Source organism: Micromys minutus (assembly GCF_963924665.1).
Source record: "Micromys minutus genome assembly, chromosome: 3".
Lineage (NCBI taxonomy): Eukaryota > Metazoa > Chordata > Mammalia > Rodentia > Muridae > Micromys > Micromys minutus.
In genome coordinates, this window is record NC_137972.1 from 27,021,344 (window position 1) to 27,040,968 (window position 19,625).

General features: G+C 47.6%; 1 protein-coding gene across 1 annotated transcript in view; it reads left to right on the forward strand.

Moving 5' to 3' along the window:
- The window catches only part of WNT5B (Wnt family member 5B), a gene marked incomplete at its 3' end in the record, with an annotated part of 107,453 nt that extends 99,432 nt beyond the window's left edge, over nucleotides 1-8,021 (forward strand). Inside the window, exons 4-5 of the mRNA XM_080914870.1 lie at nucleotides 1,834-2,126; nucleotides 7,563-8,021. Coding sequence (XP_080770996.1) covers nucleotides 1,834-2,126; nucleotides 7,563-8,021 — 752 coding nt within the window. The remainder of the gene's footprint in view (nucleotides 1-1,833; nucleotides 2,127-7,562) is intronic.
- Between the last annotated feature and the right edge of the window lie 11,604 nt (nucleotides 8,022-19,625).

Consider the following 19,625-nt stretch of genomic DNA (forward strand, 5'->3'; position numbering starts at 1 on the left):
TTCCTTTCCTTTAAGATTCAATTCACTGTTTACTTATGTGTGTGTTTGCCTATGTATGGATGGATATACAGAAGCTAGCGGAAGGCATTGGATCCTCCGGCTGGAGTCCTGGGAGGTCGTGAGCCACCTGACATGGGTGCTGGGCAGCAAATTCTAACCTTCTGTAAGAGCAGCAAATACTCCCCAACCTTCATACCTTGTAACTGATTACAGGCTTCTGTCTGCCCACCTCTGGGATAGCCTATGGTATCTCCCTCCCTTTGTGGAAACCTGGGAGAGCCAGAGAAGGACAGAAGGTTCTACCTGGTACAATAACAAATCCAGGAGTCATCTATGACCTGCCAACAACAACCACTTCTCTCAGTATCTGATCCCACACAAGTGCCATTTGTTATGTGTTAAAACAGCTCTAAGGGGAAGTCATGCATGTCGTATGCAATTCACCATTTAAAAGTGTGCAGCTCAGTGGTCTTCATGTATGTACTAGATGTGCAACTGAAACCCCTAATTCCAGAACACTTGTGTTGACCCTTAACTGCCACTGTCTAACCCCTGGCTCTAGCCCTAGGCTACAGCTAACCTGTCTGAATTTTTCCCATTCTGGACATTCTTTCTTTTAATTACTCTATTTATTATATATAAGTACACTATTGCTGTCTTCAGACACACCAGAAGAGGGCATCAGACCCCATTACAGATGGTTGTGAGCCACCATGTGGTTGCTGGGATTTGAACTCAGGGCCTCTGGAAGAGCAGTCAGTGCTCTTAACCCCCTGAGCCATCTCTCCAGCCCTGGACATTTCTATAAATGGGACCAGATGATACATGGCCTCTTCACTTGATGCAGGTATTGGAAGGTTTATCCGTGGCATGGAATATACTAGTACTTCATTCCAGTTAGTATTTCACTCTTTGCATAATGGCATATCATGTCTATCTATCTGTCTGTTTGTCCGTCTTTCCCTCTCTCTTTGGCTATTATGAATCATGCTGCAATGAGCATCCACTAGGAAACGCGTATCTTTGTTTCTGTTGGGCATATTTTTAGGAGTTGAATTTCTGGGTCATCTGGGAGCTCTGTTGATTTCCAGAGCATCTGCAGCCAATAACATCGCCGTCTGCATCTGCAGCACAGTAGAGCACGCACCATGAGAGGCTTTAAGTAGATTCCGGTTGCAGTAAAGAGGAACACAGTTGGGACTCTGTGTAGAGGATGACCAGTAGCTGAAACTTCAGGTGTGGATTCCTGATGCTCACGGATCGGGAGGCAGTATGAGACCCAAGGAAGATAAAGGAGAACCACAGAACTATTCTAGAAATGTTGTCTAGTTCTATTCCTGGCCTCTGCCAGGGCCCCATTAGACAGTGGCAGCTGTGAAAAGGACATGTAGCTTATGGAAAAGGACAGATATGTAGCTTATGGGCAGGAGAAAAATGGTATCTGAAGGAGAAGCTGTTCTTGCTTGAGTGGAACCTTGTTCTATTAATCACATGATTTCTTCAATCTCATTCTGTTAGTATCAAGTGGTCCGGGAAGCCCATTCTTCCTCCACTTACCACTTCCTCCCAGGAGTGGATGTATCAACCCATAAAGTACAATGGATAGGGTGTGGGCCAGACCTGGAGAGTGTCACAGAGCAGAGCTGGGACCAAAAAGTCAAAAGGGACCAGGGTCAGCCCATTGCAAAGAGTTTCTAACCATCAGTACTGGGGAAGGGCAGGAATCCCCCAGGACATCTGTTCCCACAAGGCAAGCCACAGTCAAGCTAAAGGAAGGAGAGGCCATCAGCAGAGGACAGTGACCGGCTTACCATCTGTTGTCCCCTGCCGCAGGTAGCCGGGAGACTGCCTTCACGTATGCCGTGAGCGCCGCTGGTGTGGTGAACGCCATCAGCCGAGCCTGCAGAGAGGGTGAGCTGTCCACCTGTGGCTGCAGCCGGGCTGCGAGGCCCAAGGACCTGCCTCGAGACTGGCTGTGGGGTGGCTGTGGAGACAACGTGGAGTACGGCTACCGCTTCGCCAAGGAGTTTGTGGATGCCCGAGAGCGTGAGAAGAACTTTGCCAAGGGATCGGAGGAGCAGGGCCGAGCCCTCATGAACCTACAGAACAACGAAGCTGGCCGCCGGGTAAGCCATCTTGCCCTCCCGACCACGGCCAGGAAAGCTGGGGGTGCTGACCTGCAGGTCTTCTCACTCAGCTGGCCCCTTGCTGTGTATTCCACTTCTGGCGTGATCGGCTTTCTCTTCAGGAGCGGGTCGGGAGTATTTTTGTGTTTGTTCAGTGGCGGAGGCAGCTTGTTTGCCTGGGGACAGAATCTCACTCTGTAGCACTGACCAGCCTGGCATGCGCAGTGTAGACCAGACTGGCCTCACACTCGGAGGTCCACCTGCCTCCACTCTCCGAGCGCCGGGGTTGAAGGTGTGCACCGCCACGCGCGGCTTGTGTTCATCTCTAAGACAAGGTCTTCCTCGTTGTCCGGTCTGGTTTCCTCAAACTCTGGGGCTCGCGACTTAGTTCTGCTTCTGCCTCCCAGGACCCGGGACTATACAGGCAGGCTGTGCGGTACCGTGGCTAACTCCTGTGATGATTGGATGTTTAAGCCATCAATCCTGGCCTTAGGGCTGACTTTGAAATGCTGCCTTGGAGCAGATACAGAGCCACAGCCCCCCAGCACATTCAGGGGGAATGGTGGGTGCAGTCTGCACTGGGAGGCTTTAGAAGGGGGAGTGAGGAGACACACGGCTCTTCTGAGCTTCGGCTTTAGTAGACGCTAACACACAGGTGTCTGTCGCAGCAGTGCATGCCTGGTTGTCCACGCCACCTCACCCTCGTTCCTACCACCCCTGGGGACAGTGCGATGGCACCCTGCTCTTTCACTCCTTAGGGCTTCCTCAAATGGCGTCTCTGAGAACAGCTGCCAATCACCAGTCTCTATCTCTTGAATGCGCGCTTTCTGTGGACCTCTGTAATTCCAGGCACAAAGGAGGCTGAGGCATAAGGATCGCTTGAGCCTACTTTAGGGCCAGTCTGGGTTGAGAGCCTACCTGAAAACAAAACAAAACAAAAAACCCCAAATAGATCCAAGCTCAAAGGCCACCCAGAACTGAAAGCCTTTCCTGTCCACTAGAGGCCTCTTGACCCTGAGCCTGGGCAAAGCATTTCATGCTTTCCCTGAGGTATTTCACAGCCCGCTTTTCCCTGATGAAGGCTGGCTGCTGTGTGTTTCTTTGTAACACTCCTTACTGTGCTCTGCATGGCCTGGCACACGACTGGGAGAGCCTGTTTCTGTGTTGCCTCCTAATGGTTAAGCAAGAGGTCTGCTTCACAGACTGCGGGAGAGGGGCTGTGTCGGTTCTGGCTTGAGCTCATTTCTGGCACTGTGACAATGTCAGGCACCCGGCCTCCTGATCTGTGCTGAAGGTACAGGGAAACACCGCCTTCCTTCCCTCCACAGACTGACCCTGCTTTTGCTGGCTTCTCCTTTTGTTGTTTGGAATCATTTGTTTGTGCTGGTCCCTTCTCTGTCTGTCTGGCCCCTTGATGACCTCTTTCCTGCCTTCCTCTGTCTGGTTCCCAGGCTTCAGCTCTGTCCCCCAGACTGCACACCCCTTCCTCTGCCACAGGCTACTCCAGGATAGGAACACTTCTCCCTCTATTTTTTTTTTTTTAATCACTGTCTAAGGAACCCTAAGCATCAGTCACCACCTGGGGCATTTGGCATATCCAGCGCCCACGTCCTCACATGCACAGGAACTTCCGCAGGAGGATGGCACAATGGGAGGGCTGAAAAGAGCCTGGACTGGACTTTAAGACCAGGATGAGCAAGAACAACAGCAGATTATCTGCCACCTGCCATCTTGCCCACCACAGAGGTCCCATGTGCTTTGGTAGAAGCCTCTTACTCTGGACATGGAGGCAACACCAGAAAGCTGGAGGGTGGGAGCCCAAGTCTAATAATTATCTTGTACCAAATATGGTCCTATGCGATAGATGTGGCCTGGGACCTTATAAGATAGATGTGCAGAGCAGGGGACAACAAACAAAAAGCAAAGCCAATATTTACCCGAGTATTGTCACACGGGGCACCCCTAGCAAGCCTGGAACTGGCTATGTAGCCCAGGGAGGCCTTAAACCCACAGCAGTCATCCTGCCTCTGCCTTTTGAGTGCTGAGATATTAGGAATTAGCCACCAAGCCCAGCTCTTAGAAAAAGGGGTGGTGGTGGTGTTAAGATTGACACAGGAACCTTGGTAGTGGTGGCACACTCAGAGGCAGGGTGATTACTAAGTTTGAGGCCATCAGGTCTACAAAGTGAATTAAAGGACAGCCAGGGCTATACAGAGAAACCCTGTCTCAAAGAAACAAAAACAAAACAATAAAGGACTCAGAGTCTCTCTATGTAGACCAGGCTAGCCTCCAGTTCATGACAGCCATCCTCCCTTAGTTTCCCAGGGTGTTGGAATTACAAGTGTGACCACCACATTACTAACTGGGATGGAAACGGATTTTAAAATATTATTTATTTATATGAGTACGATGTAGCCATCTTCAGACACACCAGAGGAGACACATCAGATTCCATTACAGATGGTTGTGAGCCACCATGTGGTTGCTGGGATTTGAACTCAGGACCTCTGGAAGAACAGTCAGTGCTCTTAACCACTGAGCCATCTCTCCAGCCCGAAACATTTTTTTAAAAAAAGCATTTTGTCATCTTTCTTATTGTGACTCTGGGGATCCAATTGAAGTTCTTACACTTGTTGGCAAATGTTCTACCCTGAGCTACATGCTCAGTCCCATATTAAGTAGGTTTTTTTTTTTTTTTTTTAAGCAGGAAGGACACCTCTTTATTCACAGAAGGTTCAGTAATAAAATATGGGAGAAAACAGATAAATATTACAATGACTGCAGTTTCTTCACCAAGGGCGAGGACAGATCCCGTCCACATCAGTGAGGAGACTCCTCCTCCTCTGTCCCCTGCTGCTAACTCCTTTAGAGACATTTATTCCATTCCCTCCCCTCTGCTTCTAACTCTTGAGTGTTGAGACTGTGGGCATGTGTCACCCTAATCAGTTTATATAGTGCCAGGGAGCATCCCCGGGGCCTTGTGCAGTCCCTCTGCCAAGTGCGCTATACTCACCCACTCCTCCCACCTCTTTAAATGGAATCTTGTTACGCTGTTCAGAATGTTCAGACTTTTGGGCTCACGTGAGTTTGCCACAGCCTCCAGAGCCGCTGGTGGGTGAGAGCCAGCAAGCTCACACAGTGCACAGTCACGGGTCCGTAATACTTCCCTGTCTACAGCACCACATGCTGCTCCCTCCAGATGCCAAGACAGAGGCAGGCTAGCACTCAGGCATGTGGTTTGGGCCAGAACGGAATCGCAGGGCCTATCTGTGAAGTTCGTGCTAGGGTGTCCTCGGTAGCTGTCAGGACAAGCGCTGGTGCTTTTAACCTTGGGGGAGGCCTCCCTTCCTTCCTTGTGTTAAGCTGAGGCTACAAGGTTGAAGTACAGAGTGCTTACCCTGCGGGTTTACTCCTGGATGGGCCTAACTGGTTCCCAAGACTCTCTAGAGATTGTTTCTCCACTGTGAAGTCGTGGAAACGCATCCCTATTAAACAGTCCAGGAGCTGATGGTGGCTGTTTCTGGCACCTGTGGTGTTCTCTCCTTAGTGCTGAACAAAAACACAGTCTGAGGACTCTTGAAATCCAAGGGGAATCCTGGAGAAATGAGCCCTGACTCTGTTGGGGACAGGAGCTGTGGCCCGGGGGAACATTGTGAGGTAGAGATGCATTTTGATCCCAGTGCCTGTGCCGTGGTCCGGGCTGATACCCCAGTGCGCTTGCGTGGTGAGTGGGTTTCTGCTGTACTCTGCTTTATGAGTTTGATTTGGGAGTAGCTAAGTTCAAGTCCACCCCACAAGGTTAAGATTCAGTGACTGCCAACATCAGTTTGTTCTGGAGCAAAAGCTCACATGGGTACGCTCGTTGTAAAATGGCATAGGTTTCACCCCAGGTTCCCAGCCTCTCCCAGCTGGGTGGGAGGGGTGGAGGGTGGTCCTGTTTACTGGTGGTGATAACCCACAGGAAACTCCTGATAACCAAATGTCCACCCTAGGACAGGAACTGTTCGGTTTCAGGGGAATTTAATGGGATCTTTGGAGGACTTTCAGCTAACCCATGACAGTGGGAAACAAGTGAACTATTTCTCTTCAGACTTGTGTCCATATTGTGCAAGAGCTAGACATGTTTGGTTGGGTTTTATCTGTTTGAAGATTTAATCAACGTAGAAAATTTGAGTCAGGAGCAACAGCTCACACCCACCAGCAGCTCTGGAGGCAGTGGCAAGCTCACGTGAGCCCACAAATTTGAACATTCTGAACATCATAATAGACTCCATCTAAAGAGAACGAGGGGAGGGGTGGTAGGTGGGGAGAGGTGGGCCGGTATAGCTCAGTTGGGAGAGGGATTGCCTACCGAGCACAAGACCCTGGGGGTGCTCCCTAGTGTTATATAAACTGGTTAGGGTGACACATGCCCACACTCTCAACACTCAGGAGTTAGAAGCAGGAGGATCAGAAGTTCAAGGTCATCTTTGGTTGTAGAGCAAGTTCAAGTCCAGCCTGGGTTAGATGAGAGTCTTGTCTCGATGACAAGAAATGATTTTTACAAAGTTTTATGGGTCTGAGGAGATGGGTCAGTGGATAGAAGCAATTGCTACCCAAGTCTAATAAACTCATTAGAGTCTCTGCAAAGGCTCCATGCAGGAACGTGCGTCTCTGTCTCATACTGCAAGGTGGGAAGAAGAGACTGGAGAATGGCCCAGTAGCTCGAAAGCCAGGCAGCTTGGAGCATGCGGTGAAGCCGCAGAAAGGAGAGCAGCCAACGGGATGGCTTAGTAGGTAAAGGCACTTGCTGAGTCAGCCTCATAACCTGAGTTCGAACCCTGGGACCCACATAAAGGAGGAGCTGCCCTCTGACCTCCACTTGCACAGTAATCATTCTGTGAGAGAATGAGACAAGAGCCATCCTGCCTCAAATCAAGGCAGAAGAACCAACTACCCAAAAGCCCTCTGAAGTCTATGTGAGTGCCATGGCACATGCGTACCCACTGTCTCTGTCTCTGTCTGCCTGCCTGCCCCGGCCCCCCCACATACACACATACACACACACACACACACACACACACACACACACACACACATTTAATTTAATAACTTTGTTGTTGCGTTTTTGTTTTGTTTGTGTTTTTGAGACAGGGTTTCTCTGCTTACCCCTGGCTGTCCTAGAATTCACTTTGTAGACCAGGCTGGCCTCTAACTCAGAAATCTACTTGTCTCTGCCTCCCAAGTGCTGGGATCAAAGGTGTGAGCCCCACGCCCAGCTCTCAAAACAACTTTTAAAGAGATATTTGCGTGTTCTCTCCTTCTATCATGAAAGCTCCAGGATTTGAACCCAGGTTGTCGGGCCTGGAAGCAAGCTCCTTTTCCTGCTGAGTTCACTGGCCCACCTCTCCACTGGCTTGAAGGAACCTCCTTATTCTCATTTTTCTCCTCCCCCAGGCCGTGTATAAGATGGCTGATGTCGCCTGCAAATGTCACGGAGTCTCCGGGTCCTGCAGCCTCAAGACCTGCTGGCTCCAGCTGGCCGAGTTCCGCAAGGTAGGGGACCGTTTGAAGGAGAAATATGACAGTGCCGCGGCCATGCGCATCACCCGGCAGGGCAAGCTGGAACTGGCCAACAGCCGCTTCAACCAGCCCACCCCAGAGGACCTGGTCTACGTGGACCCCAGCCCTGACTACTGCCTGCGTAATGAGACCACGGGCTCCCTGGGCACTCAGGGTCGCCTCTGCAACAAGACCTCAGAGGGCATGGATGGCTGTGAGCTCATGTGCTGTGGCCGCGGCTACGACCGCTTCAAGAGCGTCCAGGTGGAACGCTGCCACTGCAGGTTCCACTGGTGTTGCTTTGTCAGATGCAAAAAATGCACAGAGATTGTGGACCAGTATGTCTGTAAGTGACAGCACACGGGCCTCCAGCCCGCTCCTCTCCGCCTCACGAAAGTCTATATTATATAAATCTATCTAAATATATTTTATATTTGTACGAATGGATGGATGGATGATAAGTAATCGGGAGAAGAAAATGGAGAGGAAGAGCTTACGAGATGCTGGCCCTCTGTGAGGACTGGAATTTGCTGGAAATCTACAGCCTGTGGGAGAGAAACAGGCTTTTCCCTGGTTTCTGGCCAGGACTCTCTGGACACAGGCTTGAGAATGTCTATGCGCCATAGCCTCGAGGAGAAAGGTGGGGAGGAGGTGGGTTTGTTTCAGATCTACAGTCCTGTGGGGAGTGTCTGTGACCCTGGCCAGGAGACCAGAGGCCATATGGAAAGGGGAAAAACCTGACACCCCGATGTTGACTCGGGTCTTCCCCAAGATGGAGATGGCTTTTGGAAGGTGCTCTGTCTGCACTTGTTTCTTTTCTCATCTGAGTACACACTGCAGGAAAGTCTCCTTCCCCATCAGTGGGAGTGGTCTCAAGTCACCCTGGCTGGTGACCATAAGAAATCTGGGCCTCCCTGGACCCTGGATCTGCCTTCTGATGAGAATGTCACCAGCCCCTGCCTCAAGCTTCTGTGCCAAAGAAAGATGGCCACGTCGTCTGCTGCAGTCTGGAAGACATGGGGCAAACCCGAGTTTCCACAGCGGCCAAGTGCCTGCTGCACAGGACAGGAAATTGCTGTCACTGTGTTGAGGGAGTCTTCGAGAGCGACAAGGCATTGCTAGCAGGTCAGGTCAGCTGCCTTGTGTGACTTTATCTCTGCCCACGTGTACAGCATCCCTCTGACATTAAATATCTTTTACTGAAGTTTCTCTCCCTCTTCTTATTTGGGCACACAGTGATCTCATTTGATATTTTATTTTGGGAGGCTAAGAATGAAACCTGGGGTATCCTGATGTTATGGAGTTTTTGACCCCTGGGTTAAAGACCATCGACCCAATCCAATTATAATTAAAGATTTATTGAGCTAGCGGGATGAACAGTCTGTGAGCCAAATTTGAAATTGCCATGAGAAAGGAGGTGAGTGAAGGATCCTTTTTTCCAATTCTTCTCTCATACAACACATTCCAACCATAGCTTCTCCTCCTCCCCTCTTCCCAGTCCCTCTTCCCACCATTCCTCTTCACCAGTTCCACTCCTCCTTCGTTTGAGGGACGGATTTTTAAAAGGGAAAACCACAAGAAGACCTTCAATATCTATGCAAGCAAGCAAGCAAGCAAGCAAGCAAGCAAGCAAGCAAGCAAAAACTGGTCTGTTCTGCCAAGTTCTATGACCCAAAACACTCTTTGGGTATCCACATAAGCAAGTTACAGAAATCAAAAGAATCCTTTTGTCATGTAGGTAGTCACAGCTGTAACTTTTTTGGGTTGAGGTCACTAAGTCAAGGTCACCGGGAACTTACCTTCCAGGGACTGGAGTCAGAGACAGCTAGTGGATCCAAGATGGATGCCTAGTGTAAATAGTTTCTTTAGCTATCACACTGGACGCTAGCAAGCACTTCCCCATAGATAGGTGTGTGTGTGTGTGTGTGTGTGTGTGTAAGTGCCATGGTTCATAAGTGGAGGTCAAAGAATCACTTGTGGGAATCAACTCCCCCCTTCCACCGTGTGTACTGGCATGGAGCTGGGATTGCCAGGCCTAGCAGCAAGTACCTGTCTTTACCTGATGAGCTGTCTCACTAGTCTTTTTTTCTAATCCTGGGCTTGGACCTAGGCAAGATCTCTACTGTTGAGCCACACCCCCAGCTACCTGCACCCCAGTATCCTCTCAGCTTAATGCAGATGTGTGTGTTGGCCCATAGTAATCACACACAGGAGGATGCTCTCTGAGTCTTCTCTGGGTTGCTGCCTGCGGCGTTGGATGGTGGTATCTGGAACAGGAGATCAAGTGAGGCCAGCCTAGGCTACAGATCCTGTCTTAAATAAAGTCAAATAGAAATCTGAGGGTAGGAAAATCATATGCGTGTATTAACTTTCCTGTGGACTTTATTTGAAAGACCATTAATCACCCTGAATGATTTAAAGCCAGTTTTCATTTGGCAGTGTATGAATTCTTTCTCTGTTGTGACCAGCTTAGGGGAGGATTTGTCTTGGCTCATGCTTTATGAGGCTGTGGCAACTGCAGTATGAGGTTGCTTGCTCACTGGACCAGGAAGCAGAGAAGGCAGGAGCAGGCTAAACTATAAACCCTAAGACCCATCCTACAGAGATCCAAACCTTTCAGGAAGTCCCCACCTCCCTGGGTTTCTGCAATGTCCCTAAACACCACCAACAGCTGAGGACCAAGCAAGTGATCAGACAGATGAGCCTATATCCAATGACATTCAAACAAATGACATTCTGTATCCAAACTGTAATAGTCGTTATTTTTTTCTAGTCTTTTTCAAAGGCAAAGTTTTTAGAAAATAAAAATATCTAGGATGGATAAAAATTGCCAATATCATTCTATAAATCACAACTGAGAAGCCACACTGAGCTTGTGGAAACTGGCTGACACCTCTGGCTAGTTGCCGCTTGCCCCTGTTATTTTGAGACAGCATCTCCTGTAGCTCAGGCTGGTTTTGAACTTGCCACCACCCTGCATTAGTCTAAGTATGTGACACTTAGATAGCCTTCTTTTGTCTATTTTTTCCCTCTGATGCTAGAATCTAGCCCAGGGCCTCATACATGCTAGTCTAAACTAAACTACCAAACTATCTACATCCCCTGTCCTTTGGGTCTTTAAGGAATACAAGACATCCAAGGTTTCTCCCTTAGGCTGTGAGCAGGGACATGACATCTACTTACATGACCGTTACATAAGTAGAAAATAACAAGTACTTATAGAATGCAAGGTGCCTTTCAGCTTATTATTGGACTCAGTAAGAATGTTAGAATGGACCTAATTAGGTGACAGAACACGGACCCTTGTAACATTGCTCTAGGCTGGGCTAATCCTCTACTTGTGAGGGACTAGCATGCAGTCCTTCATTTTTCCACTGGGTGTCGCTGTGCCATCAAGTCTAATCATGTCTTTGTGACTCAGATCTTCGTTCAAAAGTTGAGCAGTTTCAAGTATCTAGAGTGACAGATGAATGCTCAGGCCTAAATAAGACACTTATGCGTTCCCTCTTTAAAGCTCAGTGGGTGAAGAGAATGTAAGAGTCGACAGATAGTAAGAAGGGCTGAGAAATGCCATCTTCTGGGCATGGCATCATGGTCACCATAAACTCCCAGCACCTCTGCACCAGGCCTGCATGAAAATGGCCTGGTCAACAGTCAGTCATGGATACCAGAGAGGCTCATGGGGCCTCCTGGCCTCAGACAGTCTCTAGAAGATGGAAAGTTAATATCTTAGGTTGTGTACCCCCGTGGGAGTCGACTTAGTCTACAACGGAAAGCGCCAAACAGGAGCTTTGGTGAAACTCAGTGGGTCACCCAAAAAACAAAAGGTGTGAGTGTGAAGACTGGATTGTAGTGAGGGTGGGAGGATGGACGGGTGAGAGGGAAAAGAGAGAGGTGAAGGTAGCAAGAATGTGTTAGCCAGACAGTGGTGGTGCATGCCTGTAATCTCAGCAAATCGGAAGACAGAGAAGGCAGATGGCTGTGCGTTTGAGGCCAGCCTGGTCTATGTAGTGACTTCCAAAGCATCCAGGGTTACACAGTGCAATCCTGTCTCAAACAACACACACAAAACACAAGAGTGCATTTTGTCCATGTGTGGAATTGTCAATGAGATTCAATTAACTTTCTTTCAGACAGGGTCTCTGTGTAGCCCTGGCCAGCCTAGAACTTGTTATGTAGTTGCCAAAGTTGTCAGCAAGTGCCTCTACCCATTAAACCATCTCTAACCCATCTTTTGTTGTTGTTTTGTTTGTAAGTAAAGATCACCGAGGATCACCTGCTCGTGAGCTGCTGTGTCCAGGAGTGTCCGTAGCCTTGGTTGGTCTTGTTCCCAGCCCCTAAGTCACCCCCTCCAGGCGTCTGGATCGTCAGTAGACCGTCGTTCTTTCAGCAAGCAGGTTATAGCTGGCACTGAGCGTGGCTCACTTCGTGCCCACTGCCCTTTGCACCCCCTGCACGGTTCTCAGCACCTCTGCAGGGCAGCATAACATTACCACCTACGCACTTCTCACGGGCCAAGCTCAGACTCGGATTAAGCAGCAGCTTTTGCCTCAGAAGATAGTCCCCAGTGTGGTCAGCAGGCTCTATCTATCTATCTTTCTGAGGGCACCTGAAGCCAGAATCCCTGTTTCCCACTAAGTCTGGCCCTGTTCTGTGATCTGGCCTTCTTGACAACAGGGTTTTGAAAAGAAGGAGTGAAGCAGAAAGTTCACTTGCTTAGGAGTAACAGGACATGGGGACTTGAACTCCCACATCTGAAGTTGCTGGACAGGCTTAGAACATACGAACCCCTCCCCCCCCAGACTGGCTAGTATATTGAGATATATTTTGAAGTAACAAGAACAATGTGAGGCTAAGCTAGGGGAGTCAGTGTCCAGAGCCAGTGGGTGACTCTCTTTCAGCACGCACTCAGAAGTGCCTTATTTTATACCAGATGCATGGGCATGCCCCATGAGACCTCTTCTCCAAAGCTTACAGGAAGGGAACTATCTTGCTATTGTCTAACTCAGGTGCTAGGAGGTGTTAGATGTTCTAATGTCTAAGATATTAGGGAGAGTGAGTCTTCAAAACTCATAAGTGGGTGCTAGAGAGACGGCTCAGGGCATGCTCTTTCAGAGGACCTGGGTTCAATTCCCAGCACCAGAACATGGTGGCTCATAATCACCTATAACTCTAGTCCTGGAGGATCCAATGCTCTCTTCTGGTCTCCTTGGGTACTACACACACGTGTATACAGACATACATGCAGATAAAGCACCCATACATATAAAAAATAAGTTTAAAAATTAAAAATAAGTAAACTTCAGCTGGGCAGTGTTGGTGTATTCCTTTGATCCCAGCATTCTGGAACAGAAGCAGGTAGATCTCTAAGTTCAAGGCCAGCCTGTTCTACACATACACAGCAAGTTCAAGGACATTGAAGGCTACACAGAGAAACTCTGTCTCAAGCAAAAAAAAAAAAAAAAAAGATACATGAATAAATAAATTGGGGGGACGGGCTGGAGAGATAGATGGCTCAGCGGTTAAGAGCACTGACTGCTCTTCCAAAGGTCCTGAGCTCAATCCCAGCAACATGCCCTCTTCTGGTCTGTCTGAAAATAGCTACAGTGTACTCACATAAAATAAACAAATATTAATTAAATAAATAAATAGTGTAGTTCAGAGGTAGAGCATTTGCCAAACATGCAAAGCACTGTTTTGTCCCTAACTTCAAAAAAAAAAAAAAAAAAAAAAAAAAAAAAAAAAAAAGAACAAAATCAAGTCAGACATCAGGCAAGCACAAAAGATAACAAGGAGCCAGAACTTTCTCTCCTGGTGTCCATGGCCTCAAGCAAGTGCATTCTGAGAGCTGCTGCCCGGAGTCCCTCCCACGGGACTAGTTCCTACCTCCTGTTCTCACAAGTCGGAGATGAGATCTAGAGTTCACCGCTAATGTCTGCACATGCAAGATTAGAACTGGGAGAGAGAGAACAGCACATTGTACCGGACTAACTACCTGCGTAGATGAGGCTAGCCCATCCCTAAAGAGTCTCGGCATGGTGTTTAATTTCACTGTGTTCACCTGGGCTTGTGTCAGGGATCATTTAAGGAAGGAGACTTGGGTGGAGTGGGCTAGCCTCAGTTCTAAGTTTAGTGTTGTTGGAAAAAAGCATAACAAATTTAAAAGACCAGTGAAAGAAAAGCCAGTTTCTGTGTTTGGGACAAGGTCTCTCTGTGTAGCCTTGTCTGGCCTGGAACTTGCTAGGTAGACCAGGCTGGCCTCGAACCACCACCTCTGTCTCCAGTGCTGGGATGGAACCATACACCTGGCTGAAGCAGTTTTCAACGTGCCATTCCACAGAAAGGATGCAGCCCAGAGAAAAGACAAAATGCCTGATGTGCTGATTTGGCATGACAGTGAGCCTAACCCCCAAGAAAATGTCTGCCGCCTTCTCCCATAGGCAGAATCTTATCACTTTTAAACCCTCATTAGTTTAGGACACAGAGTTTCATATAATGAATAACTTGGGGCTTGAGACTGCCCTGCTTTTCATCTTGGACTCAGTAGCTGACTAACTTTCCAACTCTCAGACAAGCAGGCAGCAGCTGCCAACTAGGGGAAAGAGGGGTCTGGTGCTTTCCACTGTTCTGTAGCTCTGACAGACTCTAAACCCATCCCTCACTGCAAATGGACCATCACAGACTATTCCCCACAGCCTGCATCTTTAGCTTGTCTAACTCTGGAAAAAAATACGCAGCCCAGAAAGGCACAGCCTTGCACCAGAGTGTAAAATAAATCACGCAACACACAGAGAACTGGATACACCTGAAAGTCCACAGCTCAAGAGGCACCTCACCCACAGTTCTAGCTCCCTACAGGACTGAGCAAGGTGAAGCCAGTCCTTCTGTATAATCTGCTGGCAAAAGTCAGTGAACTTCGTGTTCCCTCTTGGGAAAGTCTCCCAAGCTGTTTATTTCTGCCATCAACAACCCTGAACTTGAAAACCCCAGGGACAGGGGTGGTGGTGGTGGTGCAGTGCCAAGGAAGTGTTTGATCCCCCAAAACCAGACAGAAACTGATCTGATGTAACTCACAGCAGGGTTTTTATTCTATTTTGGGGGGGGGCGCTAGTGTGCAAACATCTACTTGGAAAGCTACTGTGACCTTTAACATAGTTGTCTGGTGCTGGGAGTCCTATCATAAACTTAATTTCTGTTCCCTCTGCATTGATGGTCGTTAAGCAGGGGGTAGGCTTGTAACCTGGGGGTGCAGGTTTGTTAGGGGGATAACCAGGAGATGCTGGTCTTGTTAAGGATGTGACCTGGAGATGCTGGGCTTGTTGAAGATGTAATCTGGAGACTCTGGTCTTGTTGGGGGTGAGCCTAGAGACTGAAGCTAGGCTCCGGTTTTGTTGGGGGGGGGCAACTTGGAAACTAATGCCCGTTAGTTTACCCGAGTTCAAACTTAGGTCAGGTTCTCTAAAATGGAGTCTGAACTTAGAAGGTTTGGCCTCTCAGTGTGTGCCTGTGACCTCAGCACTTGGGGGATTAAAGCAGTAAGTTGCTATAAGTCTGAGGCCATCCAGGGCCACATAGCAATACCATCTTAAACACAGCAAAACACCCTGATGGGGGATGGGAAAGGGGAGGCTCCTTAGGAAAGGAAGAGGGAGGTAAATACAAAAGGAGGGCTCTGGGTAAAATAACAATATGTCTGAAAAAGCCACAAGGAAACATACTATTACCTATTTATCTTTAAAAAAACCCTATACTACACATAATTCAGTGTATAAATATACTTATATAGTTCTCATGAACTTTTCTCTTCTGGGCTAACAGTGCTCCCTCCAAAAGCCAAAGACCACCTGACAAAAGCCGTTATACCAGACATGATCCTCTATTGAGTTATTGGTCAGGGCTGTCGGAGACACTCCCACAGCATATAGCCTGTGCTGTTTCCCTTGGTTACCCTACCCGCAGAGGTGCAAGGGTTCTACTGATGAAGCTAGCACGCACTCAGAACTGTCATGAACATCTCCTCCCTGTGGATTAGTTTCCACTGTACCACACAGTGCAATGAAAGTTCCCAATCAAATGTCCCACCCACCTATGACATCCATAAACCACATCAACAAGTGTGGTGCCATAATGCTATAGATGCAGTGGTGGTAAGCTTATCTTAGTGGTACCCAACTGCTGTCTAACTGGACTTAAGACTTACTTAACAAAAGTGTACTACGCTTGGTACTGGAAACCTAGCTAACTACTCCGTGCTACCAATATCACGGTTACTGCAGAATATACAACCACTAACTTACTAAACCAGCATACTCCCTAACAACAATCTATAAACATTCGCTCTTATACCCAGAGATAAGGTCGTCCTTCCCCCTCATTGTGGAAACTGGAGACCACCACAGAAAACCACAACCAATCAAAACACGGAGTTGTGGAGCCCAGTCCTAGTAGGTACATCTACAAAACACTCCCACACCTAAGGCTTAGAAAACATTGTGGAAGAGTGGGCAGAAGAAAACACCAGCAGATCAGAGTTTGCTGTGAGACTGTGTCTTCTAGTAACATGAGAAGCTACACCTATAAGGTCTCAACAACATGCCAAAATGGGAGCTGACTATGGGGGACACCGACAAACATGTTAAACTATATGGGGGAAGACCATGAGGCCTTATCGCTATGCAAAGAACTACAAGCAACTGGCTAAATCTGGAAGCAGAAGAAGTTCTCTTCTCAGGGAACAGAACACTAATTTGTTGTCCAGTGCCAGATGGTTATTAAGACGTTGGTAGACACTGCCTTTCTGATGCTATGGTAGCCATTTTGTCTCATGCCTGCAGCCACCCATCTTATGCTATTACTAGGAAACTTTCTCATGTGCTGTTACTAGGAAACTTTGTTATGCCAGAGTTGACTATATTTTGTTATGTTCTGTTTTGATGATCTTGAAAATTCTCCAAACCCTGACCCTACTTTAAAACCAGTCACAGTAGAGTTTAAATTCCCAAGACCTCCCTGGGTTACTGACATTCTGCTTGGCAGAAGGAGACATGCCTGTGGGTAACTGACAACCTGGTTGGCAAATTAAGGCATGAATGCTAGGCAAATCCCCTCCACCACAGTTGAGTAACCCAACTATTGGGAGCAGGATAAATGTACCACAAAGACATGTTCCTAAGGAAGTTCCCTATCCATAAATCCTGATTGGTAGGATAACCTGGCAATTGGTAAGATAAATTTTTGGCTTGGGGTCACAATCTTAGCTTTCCAGTCAAGGCTGCAGTCCTGGGGGTATGCATTCAATAAACTATTCTTTCTTAATTGTGACCGGAGTTCTATTGGTTTGTGCAGTGATTCCTAGACCATTACATTGGTCAGCCCTAAAAATATATGTATAACATTATATAGACTCAGCAGGTTATATTTAGGAATGTAAATATATGCATGCATATATGTATGTAATAACAGTTGATGAAAAAGAGGTGTCATAAATTTGAAAGAGAGTGGGGTGGAGTATATGGGGAGATTTAGAAGAACAAAAGTGAGAGAAGAAATATATTGAACTAACAATCTCAAAAATAAACAAAAAAGCCCCAAACTAAAACAGCAGCCATGCTCAAAGACCATGTTACTTTCTGAGAGTCACCTAGCTTTGTGATGGACCCTCCCCCAAGCCCCCATGTGGCTGAATTAATTTAAAATCAATACAGAATTGCAGACCTGGTTTTCATGACCAACTGCTGGGAAGCCAGGAGAAATGGGAGGGCTCACAGGCTTTCCTTTCTCAGGATTCCTAGTACCCATGCTCTGCCTGTCCTGTGCATCCTGAGAGAAAGTGCTTTGAAAAATGTGTTTGAACCCATTCCGGCTTAGTTAACCTCTTAGTCCTGCTGTGGACTGTTGTGAGTTGACCCAATACACTCAAGCAAGTCTCCCCCTTTCCATCCCTCCCTCTCTTTATTGCTTTATCCAGCAAAGTTAGTAAAAACACCTTTCTTTTCCCCTGCCAATTATTATTATTTTAAACAAAAGAAGCAGGGGTGGAAATATAGGGTGGCTGTCTAACAGAGTGGCAGCCTGTTACTAAGGCAGGTAGCTGAGAGTCACAGATTTCATTCCTTGGAGGAACCTAAAAAAAAAAATTAGAAATGCTTCAGTGTCTGGGATAATCTAGTAGAGTGTATAGCAAGGAGGAAAACTGAACATTTTCTGGAGACTCGTTTTAGCCGCAGGATGGTGAGATCCCTGACTCCCTGTAGGGAGCTAACTAGCCCCTGCCAGGCTGCAAGGTTTGGTGCAGAGATTGGGCTTTCCAATTAACTAGCTAATGACGTCAGAGAGTTTCAGAACCATCCTGCAAGGAGTGAAGATATCATAAACACACAACAATAATCTTTGGTTATTAAAACAATGACCCCAAGACATCAGGATATCCCCCTAGGATTCTCATGTTGGGAGCAAGAAAGGGCTGGTGCCAGCCACAGAAGAAGTTTATGTGCTGGAAAAAGACACAGTTCTGACAATCTGTCTGACCGACTTACAGAAAGGAGAAGTCACTGTAGGTGGTGGGCAGAGTCCCATGTTGGCCAGCCCACCTTGTACGAGAGTTACTGGTTACAGGCAAGACCTCACCTTAGCCAGGCACCACCTTTCAGGAGAGTCACACCAGGGCTTCTTAATTAGGCTTGCCTAGGGATTTCTATTGCAACTTGAAGCCTGCATTAGGACTCTGAAGATGGTCGGGAGAGGGAGTCACTGAATATCTCCGTTTCTTGTCCCAATGAGGCCCCATTGAATTAATCGCCTTTCTTATTACTACTTCATGTCTTGACTTGGCCTGCTAAGGACAGCAGGCTGGTCCTGCTTTGTTAGGGCTCCAGGACCCAGTCTCTGACCATAACTCCAGGGACTGTTTAGGTGGCAAAGCATAGGCTCCTCTTGTTTCTGGGGAACACAGGTTCCCTTTTGTAGGTTCTTAGTCTCCTTAATAAAAGAATGTTAAAAGGACAAAAAGGAAGTTTGAGGACCATTTAATTAGAGTTTGCTTCCAGTGTATTAGCTTTCCTGAGGGGTGGCTTCCTGTCTAGTTGATTGACAGGCTCAGTTGGACTAACTTATAAGGCAGGGGACAGGAGTATACCTTAGTAACCTTATGTTCTATGCAGATTAGAATGCCACGTCCCCACTCAGAGTTGGAAATATTCTTTTGAAAAGAGAGACATAGCGTTCCCTTAGTAGGCCTTTAAAAACGCTGATACTTTCAGCAGTCCGCAGACTGAGACACAGCGCCACACTGCTAGGCTTTGGGGATCTAATTCAGAAGAAAGCCGAATTGTGGCTTTGATGCTGGAACAGATTCAAGATGGACTAGTCAGAGTTCGAAATGTTATTAACGATATTTTAACACATGGGCAGAAAAGAAGTGCTGAGAAGAAAGCAAGGCGCAGACTCAGCGTGAGTGTGTGCTTCTCAGGGGGCAGCATTGCGGAGTCCCGGACACACTCTGTAGACCAGGCTAGCCTCCACCCAGAGATTCTCCTGCCTCTGCCTTCTGAGTGCTGCGATTAAAAATTGCACCACCACTGCCAGACAGAGTCCTTCTCACATCCCCTGATTTTTCCATATATATATATATACTCTCTCTCTCTCTCTCTCTCTCTCTCTCTCTCTCTCTCTCTCTCTCTCAACATTCAGGAATTCACTGTGTAATGTTGAAGGCTAAAGTTATGTTTTAAGTTTAAATTTACAGCGCTTAAGCAAAGCTCCAGTCTACAAAACAAGCTCCAGGACAACCCAGGCTTGGTTGCAGAGTTAAACCCTGTCTCACACCCACCCCCATTCCCGGAAAATTAATGTAAACATCTGATTTGCAGGATATCCGATGTGTGACCCCTATGAAAGGGTTTTTCTACACTCCAACCACAAAGAGGTTGTGCCTATTGAGTCGCTGAGGTGCCTATTCAA